Consider the following 19882-nt stretch of genomic DNA (forward strand, 5'->3'; position numbering starts at 1 on the left):
TTTTACGCAGCAGATGCACTTCCATTCGCAACCTAGTACTGGGAAACACCCATACACTCTCTCATTCACATATGTAGTTATACACTATGGCCAATTTAGTTAACCCAATTCACCTACAGCGCATGTCATTGGTCTGTAGGGGAAACCGGAGCACCGGAGCATCCGTTGTGTAAAACATATGCTGGAATAGTTGATGGTTCATTCCGCTGTGGCAACCCCTGATAAATAAAGGGACTAAGCTGAAGGAAAATGAATGAATGAATATTATATTATTTTGTTTCTTTTGATCAAATAAATGCAACATTATTAAGCATGTGAGATTTACTTTGAGAAAAAAATCTCGCTGATCCAAACTTTTTCATTTTTAGTAGTACATGTTATTCTAAATACAATGGTTCCCAGATAGATAGATAGATAGATAGATAGATAGATAGATAGATAGATAGATAGATAGATAGATAGATAGATAGATATATAGATAGATAGATAGATAGATAGATAGATAGATAGATAGATAGATAGATAGATAGATAGATAGATAGATAGATAGATAGATAGATAGATAGAAGCAGTTTATAGATAGATAGATAGATAGATAGATAGATAGATAGATAGATAGATAGATAGATAGATAGATAGATAGATAGATAGATAGATAGATAGATAGATAGATAGATAGATAGATAGATAGATAGATAGATAGAAGCAGTTTATAGATAGATAGATAGATAGATAGATAGACAGACAGACAGACAGACAGACAGACAGACAGACAGACAGACAGACAGACAGACAGACAGACAGACAGACAGATAGATAGATAGATAGATAGATAGATAGATAGATAGATAGATAGATAGATAGATAGATAGATAGATAGATAGATAGATAGATAGAGACAAATCAAATGACACCTCATTTTTGCAAATCGGATCTATGGTTCAAGACATACAGCCATATAACTCTAGGCCAATCAGATCGAATATTCTAATGAGGGTGAAACTTGCTTTTACCCTTATACCTATGTGCAACTTAACCCTAAATCCTTAATTCTAAGCCCTAAACCCCAAACCTAACACTAAATAACCCTAAACCTTTAACCCAACCCTAATCCTAACCCTAAACCCTAAACCCTAACACTAAATTACCCTATATCCTTAACCCTAAACCCTAACACTAAATAACCCTATACCCTTAACCCTAAACCCTAACACTAAATAACCCAATAACCCTTAACCCTAAACCCTAACACTAAATAACCCTATACCCTTAACCCTAAACCCTAACACTAAATAACCCAATAACCCTTAACCCTAAACCCTAACACTAAATAACCCTATACCTTTAACCCTAAACCCTAACACTAAATAATAAGTCAACTGCACCTCCCCACCGCATCCCTCCCAGCTCTTCAGGTACGTCGCGCGCAACTCAAACCAACCGCTCTTCAGATACGCCGCCCCCACACTCACGCCCATGCCATGGTCACCGTCAGCTGTTCCTACACGCGTGCAGTGGTCAAGGTTCAGAATACTTCAGTTTTTGCTGCTGTGTGGATTAATACTGAATGTGTAACCCTAAACCCTAACACTAAATAACCCTAAAACCCTAACCACATTTACAGATTTGTGTGTATGCTATGTTTTAGTATGATTTCAACACAAGTCTTCATACATGAGGCCTTAGTTGATAGGGGTGGGGGGTGGGGGTGGCAATCAAACCATGTTTTGAAGCACCCTAAATGTCAAAATTACCCCCCCCCCCGCCTCAATTTCTGTTTAAGGGAAAAAAGATTTCTTCAACACATTTCTAAACATAATAGTTTTGATAACACATTTCTTATAACTCATTTATTTTATCTTTGCCATGATGACATTAAGATTATTTTACTAGATATTTATCAAAATACTAGTATTCAGCTTAAAGTGACATTTAAAGGCCTAACTAGATTAGTTATGGTATTTAGTTAAGTCATTGTATAATGATGGTTTGTTCTGTAGACAATTGAAAACAAATATTCCTTAAGGGGGCTAATAATATTGACCTTAAAATGTGTTAAAAAATGAAACCTAGCCGAAATAAAACAAATAAGACTTTCTCCAGATGAAAAAAATGATAGGAGACACTGTGAAAAAATTCCTTGCTCTGTTAAACATAATTTGGGAAATGTTTGAAAAAGAAAAAAAAATCACGGGAGGAAAAAATTATTTTAACTTCAGCTGTACATGCTTATACAGGCTTTATTGTTTTTGTTTTTGATTTTAGATAGTAGTAATTTTAGTAGTAATGGATCACGTGACGTTGACATGTTTTCATGAGCTTCACCCGACCACACTCTGAATATGTGCTGGTTATTTGACTTCTCGTGGTTGTGAGCATTCCAGGCCCACCCATGGGAGACGAGGCTGTGTTTGTGTGAGAAAGACTTTCCCTGACTTTGGTCCCATTACGATCATTCCATCCTTCAAACTTCCTTTGAAAATCGGTCTTAAATGGCATCAATCAAAGAACTGAAAGGGCGATGGCACTCCATTATCGCAAGCTGTCAATGTCTGATTGGTTAGAGTGCAGACACATGGTCTTCATCCTGTCCTTCCCGACCTTATTGATGAGCTTCCTTGATTGACTTCTTTGGCTAACGGAAAGCTAGCTGACCACCCTGACTCATCCCTCTTCAGGCTGAGTCTGTGGAAAATGAGCTCATCGTTATTGTAAAATGTTCTCTACCCACATATGGCGAGGAGGTCAGACATTTTTGACACCTAAAGTGGGACAGACAGCGAGCAGATGTGAGGCTGTGCGGATCAGCTGGGTGTTTTAACTAGCCCTGGCTGGTATCTGTCTGTGACACAGATGCTTCTCTCTTGCCACTTTGCTCACCAGGGGTGTAGGTAGGTGGGGATGTGTGATTTGGGATGGCTGTAACGATGTCCAATTTTTTAGATATTTTTGTAAAGGGGACCTATTATGCAAAAATCCCCCTCATAAGGGGTTTAAACACAAATGTGCCTCTAATGGTAAAATCATTCATTAATTTATTCATTTTCTTGTCGGATTAGTCCCTTTATTAATCCGAGGTCACCACAGTGGAATGAACCACCAATTTATCCAGCATATTTTATACACAGCAGATGCCCTTCCAGCCGCAACCCATCTCTGAGAAACATCCACACACATTCACACACACACTCATACACTATGGACAATTTATCCAACCCAATTCACCTGTACCACATGTCTTTTGACTGTGGGGGAAACCGGAGCACCCGGAGGAAACCCACGTGAAGGCAGGGAGAACATGCAAACTCCACACAGAAACGCCAACTGAGCCGAGGTTCGAACCAGCGACCTTCTTGCTGTGAGGCAACAGCACTACCCACTGCGCCTCAACCTCAACTGAAACATGCAGACAGGGCAGGTCCTAGTTCCTCCCCCCTTTTTAAACAGCCAATAGTGTTTCATTTTAGTTATGTTTGGGAAAATGTGTAGAATTAAATTAATATATTCTAATTGGTCAGATAACTGGCCCATTCTGTTTTGATTTGTCAGATAGTTCAGTCTTTTGTGATTGGTCAGATGGCTCATTCTGTTGTGATTGGTCAGATGATTTGGTCAGTTGTGATTAGTCAGATGTGATTAGTCAGATTAGCCAGCCTTTTTCAATTAATCAGATTGTCTAGTTTGTTGTTATTGGTCTGGTTAGAAGGTTCTGTCTGATGTGATTGGTCAGATGACCCAGCCTTTTGTGATTGGTCAGATGGCCCAATCTTTTGTGATTGATCAGATGGCCCAGTCTTTTATGATTGGTCTGGTCAGATGGATCATTCTGATGTGATTGGTCAGATGGCCCAGCCTTTTGGGGTTGGTCAGATGGCCCAGTCTTTTGTAACTGGTCACATGGCCCAGTCTTTTGTGATTGGTCTGGTCAGATGATTCAGTGTGATGTGATAGATCAGATGGCCCAGCATTTTGTGATTTGTTATATGATCCAAACTTTTTGGAGTGGCCATTGGCCCTGTCATTTTGGATTGGTCAGATGACCCATTCTTTTGTGATTGGTCAGATAATTTAGTCAGTTGTGATTATTCAGATGGCCCAGTCTGTTGTGATTGGTCAGAGGGTACAGTCTGATATTAGTGGTCAAATGGCTCCGTCTTTTTCAATTAGCCATTGGCCCAGTCATTTGTGATTGGTCAGATGGCCCATTCTGTTGTGATTGGTCAGATGGTACAGTCTGTTATGAGTGGTCATATGGCCCAGTCTTTTTCGATTGATCAGATGGCCCAGTCTTTTATGATTGGTCTGGTCAGATGGATCATTCTGATGTGATTGGTCAGATGGCCCAGCCTTTTGGGGTTGGTCAGATGGCCCAGTCTTTTGTAACTGGTCACATGGCCCAGTCTTTTGTGATTGGTCTGGTCAGATGATTCAGTCTGATGTGATAGATCAGATGGCCCAGCATTTTGTGATTTGTTTTATGATCCAAACTTTTCGCAGTGGCCATTGGCCCTGTCATTTTGGATTGGTCAGATGACCCATTTTTTGTGATTGGTCAGATAATTTATGCAGTTGTGATTAGTCAGATGGCCCAGTCTGTTGTGATTGATCAGATGGTACAGTCTGATATGAGTGGTTATATGAACCAGTCTTTTTTGATTGATCAGATGGCCCAGTCTTTAGTGATTGGTCTGGTCAGATGATTCAGTCTGATGTGAAAGGTCAGATGGCCCAGTCTTTTGTGATTGGTCAGATGGCTCAGTCTTGTGTGATTAGTCTGGTCAAATGATTCAGTCTGTTGTTATAGGTCAAATGACCAAGCTTTTTTGTAATTGGTCGCATAGCCCAGTCTCTTGTAATTGGTCAGATGGCCCAGTCATTTGTGATTGGTCTGCTCAGATGATTCAGTCTGATGTGATAGGTCAGATGGTCCAGTCTTTTGTGATAGGTCAGATCAGATGATTCAGTCTGATGTGATTGGTCAGATGGCCCAGCCTTTTGTGATAGGTCAGTTAGCTCAGTCTTTTGTGATTGGTCAGATCAGATGATGCAGTCTGATGTGATAGGTCAGATGGCCCAGCATTTTGTCATGGTCATATGGTCCATGGTAATTGGCCCAGTCCTTTGTGATTAATCAGATCGCCCAGTCTTTTACAAATGATCAGATGGCCTAGTCTTTTGTGATTGGCTTGGTCAGATGGTTCAGTCTGATGTGATTGGTAAGATGGCCCAGCCTTTTGGGGTTGGTCAGATGGCCCAGTCTTTTGGGGTTGATCAGATGGCCCAGTGTTTTGTGATTGGTCAGATGGCCCAATCTTTTGTAATTGGTCAGATAGCCTAGTCTTTTGTGATTGGTCTGGTCAGATAGTTCAGTCAGATGTGATTGATTAGATGGCCCAGCCTTTTGGGGTTGGTCACATGGCCCAATCTTGTGATTGGTCTGGTCAGATGACTCAATCTGGTATAATAGATCAGATGGCTCAGCATTTTGTGATTGGTCATATGGTCCAGCCTTTTGGGATTGGTCATTAGCCCAGTCTTTTTCAATTGATCAGATGGCCCAGTTGATTCTGATTGTCTGAGATTCCAATGTTTTGTCATTGGTCTAATTGTTCAGTCCTTTATGATTGGTAAAATGATTCAGTGTCATTAGTCAGATAGCCCAGCCTTTTGTAATCGGTCAGATAGCCCAGGCTTTTGTGATTGATCACATGGTTCAGTCTTTTATTATTGGCCAAATGGCCCAGTCAGTCTTTTGTTATTGATCAGATCATTTTTTTTAATCCATTAATCACCAATTTAAAACTTTGCAGACCTCTTGCATTTACAGACAGCCATTTTACATTAAATCCTTTATCAGAAAAAGCGTAATGACAGCCCTTTTAAATATATTTATAGTTACGATCTTGGATGAACCTTTTTCAACACAATTTGTTGCAGTGCATAATCAGATACTGTAAGTACTACATGCAGACTTTCAGATAACAGAGGAGTCTTCTTCTACTTCTAACCACTACTTAGTAAGCTTGTTTAAACAATGCTGAAGTTCAAGAGGACAAAAACAAGGCCTTCCTGCCTGTTAATGTCATTTCAGACTGTTTTTCCTGCTCTATCTCTCCTCAGAGTGCAGCCATATGTAACTGTACTTTGTTTAACCTGGTACATGCGGGGTTTGCCTGTACATGTTGTGATGAAAGTGTGTGTTTTACAGCCTCTGTGGGCAACTTCCTGTCAGCACTCCCATGTTCTTCTCCTCCTCCTCCACCCGCCGGGGGCTCATCTATGCACATCTCCCTCACCTCCAACCATGTGCATTTTCCAATCTTTCTTCCAGTGCATTTCCTCCATTGCTCCGCTAAGTGCAGCATCAACCTAGCGCTGGCCCATTTGGGTTTTCCCAAAAAAACAACATAACTCAATGCTGAACTATAATAGTGTAATGCATTCTTGAAGAAACTAACTAGCTCAGGGATCTCCAACCACCGGTAAATAAGTTTTTACCAGGTCACAAGAATGCAAAATTACTTAATATGTGGCACTTTATTGTGAGTTACCCCTTTAAGAAACAATATCCATATGCAAATTGATATGGATATGGAATCGATATTCTACCACTACAATTCTAAACATTTAGTTTTTGACGAGGGTACGAATCAAGGTTATTATAGTTAACAAAAACGAGTGAAAAAACGAAAGCTAAAATGTAAAATAATTGCCGTCAACTGAAATAAAAATAAAAACAAAAGTTTTTTTTTAAAAACTAGAGCTAACTAAAACTGTATTCTGTTCATACAAAAGTAACTGAAACTAACTAAAATTATATCAAAAACCTCTTTCATTTTCGTATTTGTAAATGTATTTATTACATAATCTTACTGTAAGCCTTTAAGAAGTAAATCTTATTCGCGCTGCAGGTGTTTGACCTGTGCTGCACCTCTGAGTCTATAACTTAGTCCTGCTGCTGCCATTGGCCAGATCGAGCCGGTTCTCCTCCAGTCATCCACTCTGTTGCTCCCGCGACAAAAACATTGAGTGGAGATGAAAGCACCACGGTGACAGCATTACAGACACTTTAAACTATTACTTTAACAAATTTGTGCGCAATAGTGGGTTTTATTTCTGTTTCGTGATCTCAAACGAATCTTTTTAAAAGGATCTTCTAAGTGAACCAGTTGAACTAGTTCACCAAATCGAACTGAATCATTTGAAACGATTTGCATCTCCAGTAAGTCAAAGTCAAAGTCAAAGTCAGCTTTATTGTCAATTCAGCCACATGTACAAGACATACAGAGAATCGAAATTGCGTTACTCTCAGACCCCAGGTGCTTAACATTAATATAAAATATATATATATATATATATATATATATAAAAATAGTAGTTTAAGAAAAAGAAAATCTACAGTATAAGAAAATTTACAGTATAGCAAGCACTTAACCACAAACTACTTACTTTTTAACAAGCCTAATCCCCCCTCTGACTCTAAATAATCTAATATATACTCTCATTCAGTTATTTGAACAGTAACGCTACATTGAGATTAAATTTGAGAAGCAGTTACCGCGTGATTCAGTGGACCAAACACAAACAGTGCATGACAGGCTGCTGTGAGTGAACTAAACTTGAACAACTGCAGCGCGGTAAAACTAAGGGCTTAAATGAGAGGATCTGGTAAAATGTAAGTTTAATTCATAGCAGAAAATCGTAATGGAATTTAAATAAGTGAATCATGATTCAGTCGGGTTGCAAAACTTTACTGTAGGACATTTTACAGATCATGGCGATGTTTTACCTGACTGATATTACTATAGTTGACTACATAATGTTGAGTCCTCACATCCACGTTAAAGATCTGAACTTCCCATCACTACTGTGTATCTAACCTCAAAAGCAGCCTTGAATATATTGTAGTAAAGGCTGCTGTCTGTTGTATTTGAATTTGAGGATGGGTAGATGATAGTGTTCATGTGTCTTCTGAATAGATGTTTCAAAAAATGTATGGCTTAGTTTTTATTATACTGAAACTAATAAAAACTAAACTAAAACTAAATAATTTCAAAATATAGAAACTAGAAACTGTGGCGACCCCGGATTAATAAAGGGACTAAGCCGAAAAGAAAATGAATGAATGAAGAAGCTTTTTCTAGACAAGCAAAAAATATTGTCTTGTTTTCAGAACATTTCAAGCAGCTTATTTATTTTGCTCACTCATTGGCAGATTATTTGGATCATCTCACTTAATTTTGGCTATTTCTGTAAACAAAGCAATATTTTTTGCTTGTCTAGATAATGCTTCTTGATTTAAGAATTGTTTAGCTATTTGGACTAGAAACAAGACAAAAACTCCTAGTAAGAAAAACCTTTTTGCAGTGAATCGAGAGCTGTAGTTCCAAACATTCATTTATTTTCCTTCGGCTTAGTCCCTTATTTATCAGGGGTTAATCAGGATTTTTTTTTATTTACGTTTTTTTTTTAGGACAACAGATATCTTCAACAGAAAACATCTCCAAAGATTTCATTTTAAATTGTAAAACATCTTTTTTAAACTAATAATGTCAGCAGAAGTCAATGATTCATTTGAATTGTTTAGCCTGACATGCTCAGAAACATTTTAAATATTTCTCTAAATAAAATAAATTGTGTTCAAATTGGGAAAAGTTGTTGTTTTTAACCTAGACATAAAAAAAAACTCATTTCAGAGCAGTAGTCACAATACCGTAAAACCGTGAAACCGTGATATTTTATCCAAGGTTATCATACCATGAGAATCTTATAGCAGCCCATGCCTAATTCCGGTTTATGTTTTATTCAGCGGATGTCTTCCACCCAGTACTGCAAAACACCCATACACACACACACACACACACACACACACACACACACACTCATACAGTACAGCCAATTTAGTTGATCCAATTCACCTATAGCGCATGTCTTTGGACTGTGGGGGGAACCGGAGCACCCGGAGGAAACCCATGCCAACACGGGAGAACATGCAAACTCCACACAGAAATGCCAGGGTCTTGAACTAGCGACCTTCTTGCTGTGCCATGTCGCCTAGTTCCAAGCACACACTCAAAAAAACAAACAATGTCTGCTTGTTCAAACTAATTTCAAATGAGCTGAAACAACACAATTCCTGAGGTTAAACTTGATTGTTTTATGTTCAATCAACTTAAAATTTTCAAAATCGATTTGCATTGAAACGAAATGAAGGGATTAAGTGGAACTCAGCATTTTTATTGTGCACTAGTTTGCGATGCTGTTTGCCAATTTTTATTGGGATTGTGGAATCACCCAATGTTTGTTACAACTGATAGACGGATGTGATTTTATTTGCCGAATGGTGGTTTTGGGAACGCACCCCTACTTGACCGAATGCTGTTGTCGGGTTTGATGCTGACTTGGTTGTTTTTCAGGCCTCGGCCACAGGAGATGAATTATTCTCTCATTTTATGTCTGTGTGCCCTTGAAGGCACGCGGGGCGTCACAGTTTGACGGAGGGGAAACAAGGCTAACGTATATGTGAGATCCTCGGAGGGGCTCATGATGAATGATCCTGGCTTTGCTGTCATAGAAAACACATCAGCTCCCTCCTGGAGAACATCGGCTGAGGTTCTCTGTGCGAGCTTACAGGAGTAGTTTAATGAAAATTAAAGTTGTGTCATCAGTTTTGATGTACAGCAGAAGATAACGGTGATCATAAAAGAAGAGAAAAGCAGCCTGCACAACTTCAAATTCAATCTGTTCTTCACAGAAAAGGCATTATGGTGTATTTTTAGTGCTATAATAAGTAACTTTTTTAATGGTTTGCTATATTTTTTAATTGATCTGTTTAGACTCTTACTGTATAGTTCTAATACAAACCAGAGTTGCGAACCAGAGATCGTTTTTCTTGCTTGATGTTATTGATTGTTCCACCTCATGTGTTTTCTCCCAGACTGGCTTGGTTCAGACTGCAGAGGAAAGACTGTTCATCGAGCCAGTGGGCCAGGCCGCAGATTCCTTCTCTGGCTGGGAGCACAGAGTGATCCGGGAAAAGCATTCTTCACCAGACGGACCTGCTCCCGCTGCAGACGGCAGAGAACAATTCTGCCAAAGCATCCACGGTGAGACGATCACTGCGCTGAAATGCGGTAGGCTTAACCGTGTCAAGTGTGGCAAGCCCCATTGATTCAGAGGTCACCGTAGTTCACTTCTGAGCTCTACAGGGATTTAATTCTGTCAAATGATGGGTGAAAGTGGGAAAAGTGGTCAATTTCTGCAGTCAGTTTCATTTGCTTGGAAATGAATGGCCTGTTTAACATCTAATTCACTTTTTTTCTCTATGCTAGAAGAGTAGTTCTCATATCAGTCAGTTTCAAATGTAATTTATGCACAAATTAGGCAGAACGTTCAAGAGAACAAATTCATAATTTCCTGGGAAACTACTTCAAATGAAAAAGATATATGTTTTTTCGTTATAATCTGTATAATAAGCTGTATTTCAAACGGTGGAGAAGACACCTGCAATTACAAACCTGATGGGTAGATATAGGAGGTAAATTTACTAGTGGATTTGGATGACTGAATTTGGCATTTCAGAGTGACTAAACCAACATTTCAGATAAGTCCAGTTATCCAATCTCATGATCTTGGGAGATTTTTGTGCATATGGATTATATACAGATTTATGATTTCAATCAGTTGAATACGGACATATTTTTAATAATATTTTTGTGGAATAATACTCCAACATGGTAGAGCTGGGCGATACAGCAAAAAAAAAAAAGATCACAATATCATATTTCATTTCATTTGGAATCGATAATTATTGAATAGTTTTTAACAATACATTTAGGAATATTAGGATGTTTTTTTCATTATTAACCACTTTATTTCAAGAGTTCACACTTAGATATTGTTTTACAACTGTTAGCAGGTTTGGCATGCTGTCCCGGGAGAGAACCCTGAGCTTGGAGATAGTTGAGCCCAGGGCTCCCGCCAGGTCCATAGAGCATTTGAGGGTAGTACGAGATCAGGTGGTTCTCGAGAGCTCCCATATAGTAAAGAGGGAAAGGAGGAGAAAGGGGTGGATGGGGGGTTTCTTCGGAAAACGAAGATAAGGGAGTAAATCTAGCTAGGCTACTTATAGTGAGTTAGGATAGATCTGATTGGCTAACTAATGAATGTAGATGGGTGGCCAGCTGCAGTCAATCATATCACATGCTCCTCTCGAAATTAGTTTGTAAAACTTCACTTAAGTTTACTAACATTACCAAGGCAAATAGTTTAAATAGTCAAAAACAAAAATATTTTAACAAAACATCTCATCTCTTTATAATAAAATATACATAAGTGTTAAAGAGACTCTTGATAAATAAAATGCCTCAAATTGTGTACAATGATAAAGAGTAAATGCTGAACAGTCAATGCAAACTTTAAGGTGTCAATAATAACGATACAGTTAACCTCAAACCCTGTAAACAAAACTAATTATGATAGTCAAATCTGAGCTTTCAAGTAAAGGAACAAACCGTTATTATTTAAATACACACTGCAACATTAGAAATTGTGAAGTTGGATGACTACATTACCCCATACTCTTTCAGATGGGGTGCTAGTTACTGGGATGCACAAGAAAAGAAACCAAAAAGCCACTCTGGTGACATCTTTACATCGTTTTTCCTTTCCAGCCATGGCACTCATTTTCACGTGTGTTGTATTGACGCAATCCAAAACTCACACGTGAAAAGCTTGAGCGCGTGGTTTCTCAGAGGTAGCAAACAGACAAACTATTGCTTCAGCTCCAATATAAGTTTATGGAGTAAATAAAAAAGCGCTTCAGTGTTTGGGTGCGCTGTGTTTGCTTGAGGTTATAAGTCTGCCGTTATTACTGAAATGTGTCAATTCCATACAAAGTGTGAAGCAGTGTGGATAGTTCTACTTAAATTGCGGTGCGCTCTGCACTTTATAGGTGCTCCTGAAAAATGCTTGTACACCATGGACTCTATTTTCACAGTCTAAGTGCTAAGTCTATAGGGCATGGCGCAAAAGCATTAATGGCGTGTCCGAATCCATTTTTGCTATTTTAAGAATGAAAAAATATGCTTTGCACCCTCGCGCATGGTCTAACAGGGTTGAGCTTATTCTCTTAATGAGTTCTGGGTGTGTTTTGAGCATAATGTGCATTAAACCAATCAGAGTCTTATCTCACATTCCCTTTAAGAGTCAGTTGCATCACGCCATGACGCATTTGCTATTTACATGATAGACTTTGTAAGTGAAAAAACTGAATTCCTCACTAGCGAGAAAACAGTTAAACAGAGCATCTGCAGCGTGAGGATAAAGAACGAGCCTCCTCCATTTAGCCTCTTTACATTACTTTACTCCTTTACTTTTGTGGAGTAAGGAAACGGTGGAAACTTACTCCACTGAAGACATCCATTAGTCTACATATTTAATTTTGTTTGTTGAGAACAAAGATTTGTTTTAAAACTATTTCTAAATTCTGTTCTAATAACCAGCAAACAAATACATAAACAACAATAATGAAGTGTGGTCAAAAAACTGAGTTATATCCAAACACATGTCCTTATGCCCTTATGCGTTCTTATACCCCATATGGTGATGCAGACATCTCCAAAACCTGACAGGTGGACAAACATAAACTTTTTTCATTCATTCATTTTCTTTTCGGCTTAGTCCCTTATTAAACCGGGGTCGCCACAGTGGAATGAACTGCCAGCTTATCCAGCACATGTTTCACACAGTGGATGCCCTTCCAGCTGCAACCCATCTCTGGGAAACACACTCATTCACATTCCTACACTTTGACATTTTAGCCTACCCAATTCACCTGTATCGCATGTGTTTGGACTGTGGGGGAAATCGTAGCACCCAGAGGAAACCCACGCAACACAAGGAGAACATGCAAACTCCACACAGAAACGCCAACTGACACAGCCAAGGCTCAAACCAGCATACCTGACAACCCTCCCGTTTTCCCCATATTTCTCCCGTAATTTTTAGTCTTTCTCTGAAGGGTGGCAAATAAACATTAAACATTGCTATTTAAGGTGCAAAACAAGAAAATTACAGTTGTGCTGGTCTGAAAATAGCGCAAGTCACTCGCCTACATTGGAAATGATAAACTTACACCCTAAACTTATTGGCATTCCTGCCAGGACTTGCACTAAGCAGCCATGTTTTAATACGAAAACTATAACGCTTTATACTGAAACTTCATATTGAACTTTTTTATCATTATTGACAATGGTGTCAATACTGTCAATTAATACTGATACCGTTTTTATTGCTCAGCCCTACAACATGGGCATGGAAATATTTTAACTTAAACAAAACATACCAATTTATTTGTACATTTTTAGCTTATTTACACTTTTATCTTGCATTATGGGACCTTGATCTGTGCTCCAACAAAGCGACAATTATTATAGTTCCCTGAGCTGGTCAATTTAATCGCACACAGAGAAAGACAGAGTCGCTGGCTTGTAAATATCCACTAACCTTTTCTTTTGTTTTCAATTCCCTATGAAGAAAATGGTTTGGGTTACTTGCATTCCCAGATACTGGCATATGGAAAAAATCTAGATGTCAAGCATGCCGGTGGTCTTCTCATCTTCAAGTTATGTAATATTCAAAGTGCACAAAGTCAAAGCAAAAAAAGAGAGTCCAACAAAGTTGAACCAAGCAAAAGGGTTCAAGGGGATTTTGAGTCTGGGTTGAGAGTAATCAGCCGCAAACTAGAGTAGCACACAACTGGAAATTCCATAAATTGTTTAGGTTGGCTCGCAGGACTGTGTATGTCCACTCACATGAACACACAAACCCTGGGATTTCTGGGTAATTGCATCTTCATTTCAAAGGGCAAACTACAAATCCAATAATGCAATACGCTTAGACAAAACTTCCCGCCTCGCAATATGAAAACCTGCAGATGGTTTCTGGGGGCGTTTCTTTAGCAAAATATGCGGATTGCTTTTGGCGAAAGAAAAAAAATCCATAGTGCTGGCAAAGAAACACCCAAGGGGCTGGAAAATATGTGCGGCATTATTAATGTACGCGAGCAGGCCAGCAGAATACTTGCTTTCTCTCTGGTTGTAATTCAGCAGAGAAGCAGCACGTTCCAACAGGAGTTTTACCTGCGTTTACCAGCGCGATAAATGCATTAAAGGGCAAAACAGCTGAGCTTTCACTCTTCTTGCGTCTTGCTAAGAAGATGAAGACATCAAAGAGAAACATGGAGTCATAAACGTTGCTATGAAACGCTTGATTTATGGACTTGACAACTCTTGAATCTTAAGCAGTCCTGAAGGGAAGATGAGGGACTCGAGAGAATCTGAGCGTGAGATTATGATAACAGACTGCGAGGTTTGCAAATGGAGGGTCGTGACCCAAAAGAGCGTTGCAGGTTTGTTTGTTAGTTTAGAGTAATGCTAAATGCAAATAATAAAACACAGACTTGTGATTGTGCAAAATGAAATACAGTCAAATAAATCTACATACGTCAACTAACAATGAACAAAATCAACCGATGAATCGACTAAATGGTCAAATAAATCAGCTAATGAATAACTGGCTGTGTTATAGCTTATAATTCACATTTTTCATCGGTTTATGTTTTCAAATTCAGCACCTAAATCTTTGCTCTGTCAAGTTTTGATTGTTTATTGATGTTTTTAATAGTCTGAAAGTATTTATGTAGTTTGTCCACTTATACAGTTGAAACCATACACTCTAAAAAAAAGGAACATAACCATTTTTAAAAATAAAGTCTGATGGTAAATCATACTAAACGTTTATTATTTTAGGTTCGTTAGGATTACCTAGATGATTTACATTTGATAAATGCCAGAATAATGAGAGATTTTATTTGAGATTTTTTAATTAATTTTTAGACAGTCAAAAGTTTACACACATTTCCTTGGTATTTTTTAAGCTTTGCTTTTAACCTGTTTAAATTTGGTCAAATGTTTTGCGTATCCTTCCACAAGCTTCTCACAACAGTTTGAAGGAATTTTGGCCCATTCCTCCTGACAGAACTGGTGTAACTGAGTCAGATTTGTTGTCTTGCTCGCACAAGCTTTTTTAACTCTGCCCACAAATTTTCTATAGGATTGAGTTCAGGGCTTTGTGATGGCCACTCCAAAACATTCACTCTGCTGTCCTTAAAGCACATTTTAACTAATTTGGCAGTGTGCTTAGGGTCATGGTCTGTTTGGAAGACCCATTTGTGGCCAAGTTTTGATTTCCTGGCTGATGTCTTGAGATGTTGCTTCAGTTTTTCTCCATAATGTTCTTTCTTCATGATGCCATCTATGCTGTGAAGTGGACCAGTCCCTCCTGCAACAAAACAGCCCCACAACATGATGCTGCCACCCCCATACTTCATAGTTGACACTTCTATACAGCTTAAAGTGACATTTATATGCTTAACTAGGTTAATTGGGATAACTAGGCAGGATTGGGTAATTAGGCAAGTTATTGTATAACAGTGGTTTGTTATGAATACAGTCTGAATTTATTTATTTTTTTGCTTAAAGGCGCTAATAATTTTTACCTTAAAATGGTTCATAGAAAAATCAAAACTGCTTTTATTTTAGCTGAAATAAAAAAAACAAATAAGACTTTCTCCAAAAAAAAAAAAAAAAAAAAACATATATATATATATATATATATATATATATATATATATATATATATATATATATATATATATATATATACATATACATATATATATATATATATATATATATATATATACACATATATATACATATATATATATATATATATATATATATATATATATATATATATATATATATATATATATATATATATACCGTATATATATATATACCGTATATATATATATATATATATATATATACCGTATATATATATATATATATATATATATATACCGTATATATATACCGTACATATATATACCGTATATATATACCGTATATATATATATATATATACCGTATATATATATATATATATATATATATATATATATATATATATATATATATATATATATATATATATATATATATATATATATCTGTGTGTATGTATTTATGTGTGTGTGTGTGTTTACTGTTTTTGGAGTTTTTCGTATAATGAAATGGTATGACCTAGTTGTACTTTATTTTGGTGGTTTATGAGGACATGCATGATGTCCTTGTAATTCAAAATTCTTCAAAATCTTACTTAATAAAGTCTTTTGACACTTACATTTTAACCCAGGGTTTCCCATTAGGGCCGGGTTTATGGTAGGGGTTGAGAGGGGCCATAAAATAAGCAATTTGTACGGTATAAAATACATAACACCAATGGAGAGTCCTGGTAAACCATCAATACCAACATGTGTGTTTGAGTTTGTGCAGGGTGTCCATGGGGTCTTAAAAACTAAAATTTAGGCCTTAAAATGTCTTTTAATTCACTGAAATAAGGAGTTGTGTGTCTTAAATTTGTTTAAACATGTCTTTTTTTCATTTTTCCATGTAAAGCTTCCCTTTTACTCTGTTAAAGTCTAAAATCCCTTCATAATTGTCTTAAACAAGTCTTAAAAAGTTTTAAATTTGACTTGGTGAAACCTGCAGAAACCCTGTTGTGTTTCAGGCATGCCATTAGACTCCAGCCATCATGTCTTTGTTGTAAAAAAAAAAGCTCCAGGTGCATTAGCCATTTTGTTTTCTCCAGCACCTGGTGTCTGAGAGTCAGTCAGTCAGAAAGGTTGTGGACCAATAGGCGAAAGAAGTGCCAGATTTTTTGGGGGAAATTCTTTCCTCTGCACACACGTCTGTCAGAGGCCTTTCAGCAGGCCTGCCAGAGTCTCCTCTCCCATTTCCCACCAGTGTTACTTGGGAAAACTGCTCCAAAACCTAAGTTCACCAACCTACAAGCTGTTCACAATTTGAAGTATTTCAAATACAGTCAGCTTCACCTTGTGATGAAGTAGTCTGTTCCTCCAACTGCGGGGCTTTCAGTGAAATGTGAAATTAGTTGATGTTATTGTTACACAAGCAAGACTGAGGTTTGACATTGCAAAGTAATTTGAGCAATTCCCGCATTATGGATGTGACATTTGAAGTAAAATATCAAAACATACAGTAAACTCACAGAGAAAGTACATGCTAACATGATATTAAAACATCTGATTATATTTTTCAAAACTACTCACCGCAGAGTTATGGGATCAGAAAAAAATATCAATCTGTAAACAGTTTTTTTTTACATGTTATGTTTTTTTTCCAACTGATTACACACATTTTTAAAGGGCACCCAGGTTACCCCTTTTCCCAGATTTAAAAGGCACCTAGGTTATCCCTTTTTTAGATTTAATACGAGTCTTTTGTGTCTCTAGAATGTGTCTGTAAAGTTTCAGCTCAAAACACCCATCAGATTATTTATTTTACCTTTCATAAGATTCTATTTTATACATTTTTGCACCAGGGGGCGGTTTTGTTGTACTGCACCTTTAAGGCTAGTCCTTCCCGCCCACCGTTTCTACGTGCATTTCAGCGTGCCTTAAGCTGGAATTATACTCTTACCTGGCGCCACATAATTTTTATTTTGACTAGAATAAAAGCAGTTTTTATTTTTCGTAAAACATTTTTAGGTCAAAATTATTAGCACCTTTAAGCAAAATAATTAAATAAAATTCTGACTGTCTTCAGAACAAACCATGGTTATACAATAACTTGCCTAATTTCTCAAACCTGCCTAGTAAACCTAATTAACCCAGTTAAGCCTTTAAATGCCACTTTAAGCTGTATAGAAGTGTCTTAAAAAAAATATCTAGTCAAATATTATTTATCATGGCAAAGAGAAAATTAACCAGTTATTAGAGATGAACTATTAAAACTATTATGTTTAGAAATGTGTTAAAAAAATCTTCTCTCCGTTAAACAGAGTTCTGCCACTATAGAACTACAAATCCCGTCAAGCAACATACACACTTGTTCCTGTTTTTTGTTGATTACACACACATCGCCATGTTCACTAACAGTTAGACTCAGCAAAGTCTGTGTGTGATGCTGCGGTCACACTAGAGTTTGTGCGTGAGATATTCTGTTGTATGCGAAAAGAGGTGGGATTAAACAAGATGATTAGCATGCTGTCCTGGGAGAGAGCCCTGTGCTCATAAGATTCTTGAGCCCGGAATGCAATTATACAAATAAATTAGGGATTTTTGTTTTTTTTGTTGAGTCGTTTGAATCGTTCAAACTATCTCACTGATACAATGAATCAGCTTATCCAACACTAGGCTACGTGATTGAGAGAGAAACATTATTATAACTTCAACTTAAGAGTGTACCATATCATTTCACCAAAAATACATGTAAAGACTATGCAGTTTAGAGTGCTGCACTTGTTGTTGTTGTAATGCCACTGAGAGCCAGTCTGATCACAGAATTTCCTTATTTTCTCCCTGGTATCTCCCTCCTCCACCGGCTCCTCCTGTTGAAAAGCTGAAGAGTGTGGAGTGAGAGGAGTTGAGCACTGCTTCTGCTAATAAACCCCACCCCACAAACCAAACTGTCCCAAGAGAGGAATACTCGACGAGACAGACCTTAAATCCATTAAACTCTGAGTGCCCCTCTGTGGCACACACACACACACACACACACACACACACACACACACACACACACAGACATACGCACACATATGCTGTACACACACACATGCACACATACATGCAAACACACACACACTCCCAACCCCTCCACACACAAAGACACAGGCCAGCATATAGACATAGACATGCACACTGACATAGACACACGCACACACATATAGACATACATACACACACACACACACACAAACACAAACAGTCACGGACGCACATATATATACACACATACACACACACATGCACACTTACAGTACATGCAAAGACACACAGACATAGACACATGCAGACACACATATATACACACATGCACGCGCACACACATGCAAACCGACACACACACATACACAGATGCGCGTGGACACACACACACACAGACATAGACACATGTCCTCACACACATACACATACATAGACATTTGCACTCTCATATAAATGCACGCACAAATGCACACATACACACACACACACAGACATAGACACATGCACACACACATATATACACACATGCACGCGCACACACATGCAAACCGACAAACACACATACACAGATGCGCTTGGACACACACACACACACACAGACATAGACACATGTCCTCACACACATACACACACATAGACATTTGCACTCTCATATAAATGCACGCACAAATGCACTCACACACACAGACACTAACACAGAAATGCACACATAGAAACACACACAAAGACACGCACATAAACACATGCACTCACACAAACACATATACACTCAAACACACATACACACACACACACACACACACAGATGCGCACACACACACAGACATAGACACATGCACTCACATACAAACACACACACATAGACACTTGAACTCACACATACAAACTCACAAATGCACGCACACCAACACAGACACACACACACACATACACACACACACAGACATAGAATCACACACACATACACACACACACACACACACACAGATGCGCACACACACACAGACATAGACACATGCACTCACATACAAACACACACACATAGATACTTGAACTCACACATACAAACTCACAAATGCACACACACCAACACAGACACACACACACACAAACACACACACACAGACATAGAATCACACACACATACACACACACACACACACACACACACTCACACACACACACACACACGCACAAATGCACACAGACAGACACACACACACACACACAGTCTGCACACAC

The 19882-nt window shown here is 38.0% G+C and overlaps 1 protein-coding gene across 5 annotated transcripts in view; it reads left to right on the plus strand.

Annotated features, from left to right (window-relative positions):
• Positions 1-19882, plus strand: part of adamts17 (ADAM metallopeptidase with thrombospondin type 1 motif, 17) — a 334091-nt gene that overhangs the window by 11007 nt on the left and 303202 nt on the right. For all 5 annotated transcript variants that reach the window (XR_012383118.1, XM_073908056.1, XM_073908057.1 and 2 more), the window contains exon 3: positions 9938-10106. Coding sequence is in view for 2 of the 5 variants with exons in the window: in XM_073908056.1 (XP_073764157.1) it covers positions 9938-10106 (169 nt within the window). In the remaining 3 variants the exon portion in view is untranslated. The remainder of the gene's footprint in view (positions 1-9937; positions 10107-19882) is intronic.

This window comes from Danio rerio, chromosome 7, assembly GCF_049306965.1.
Source record: "Danio rerio strain Tuebingen ecotype United States chromosome 7, GRCz12tu, whole genome shotgun sequence".
NCBI lineage: Eukaryota > Metazoa > Chordata > Actinopteri > Cypriniformes > Danionidae > Danio > Danio rerio.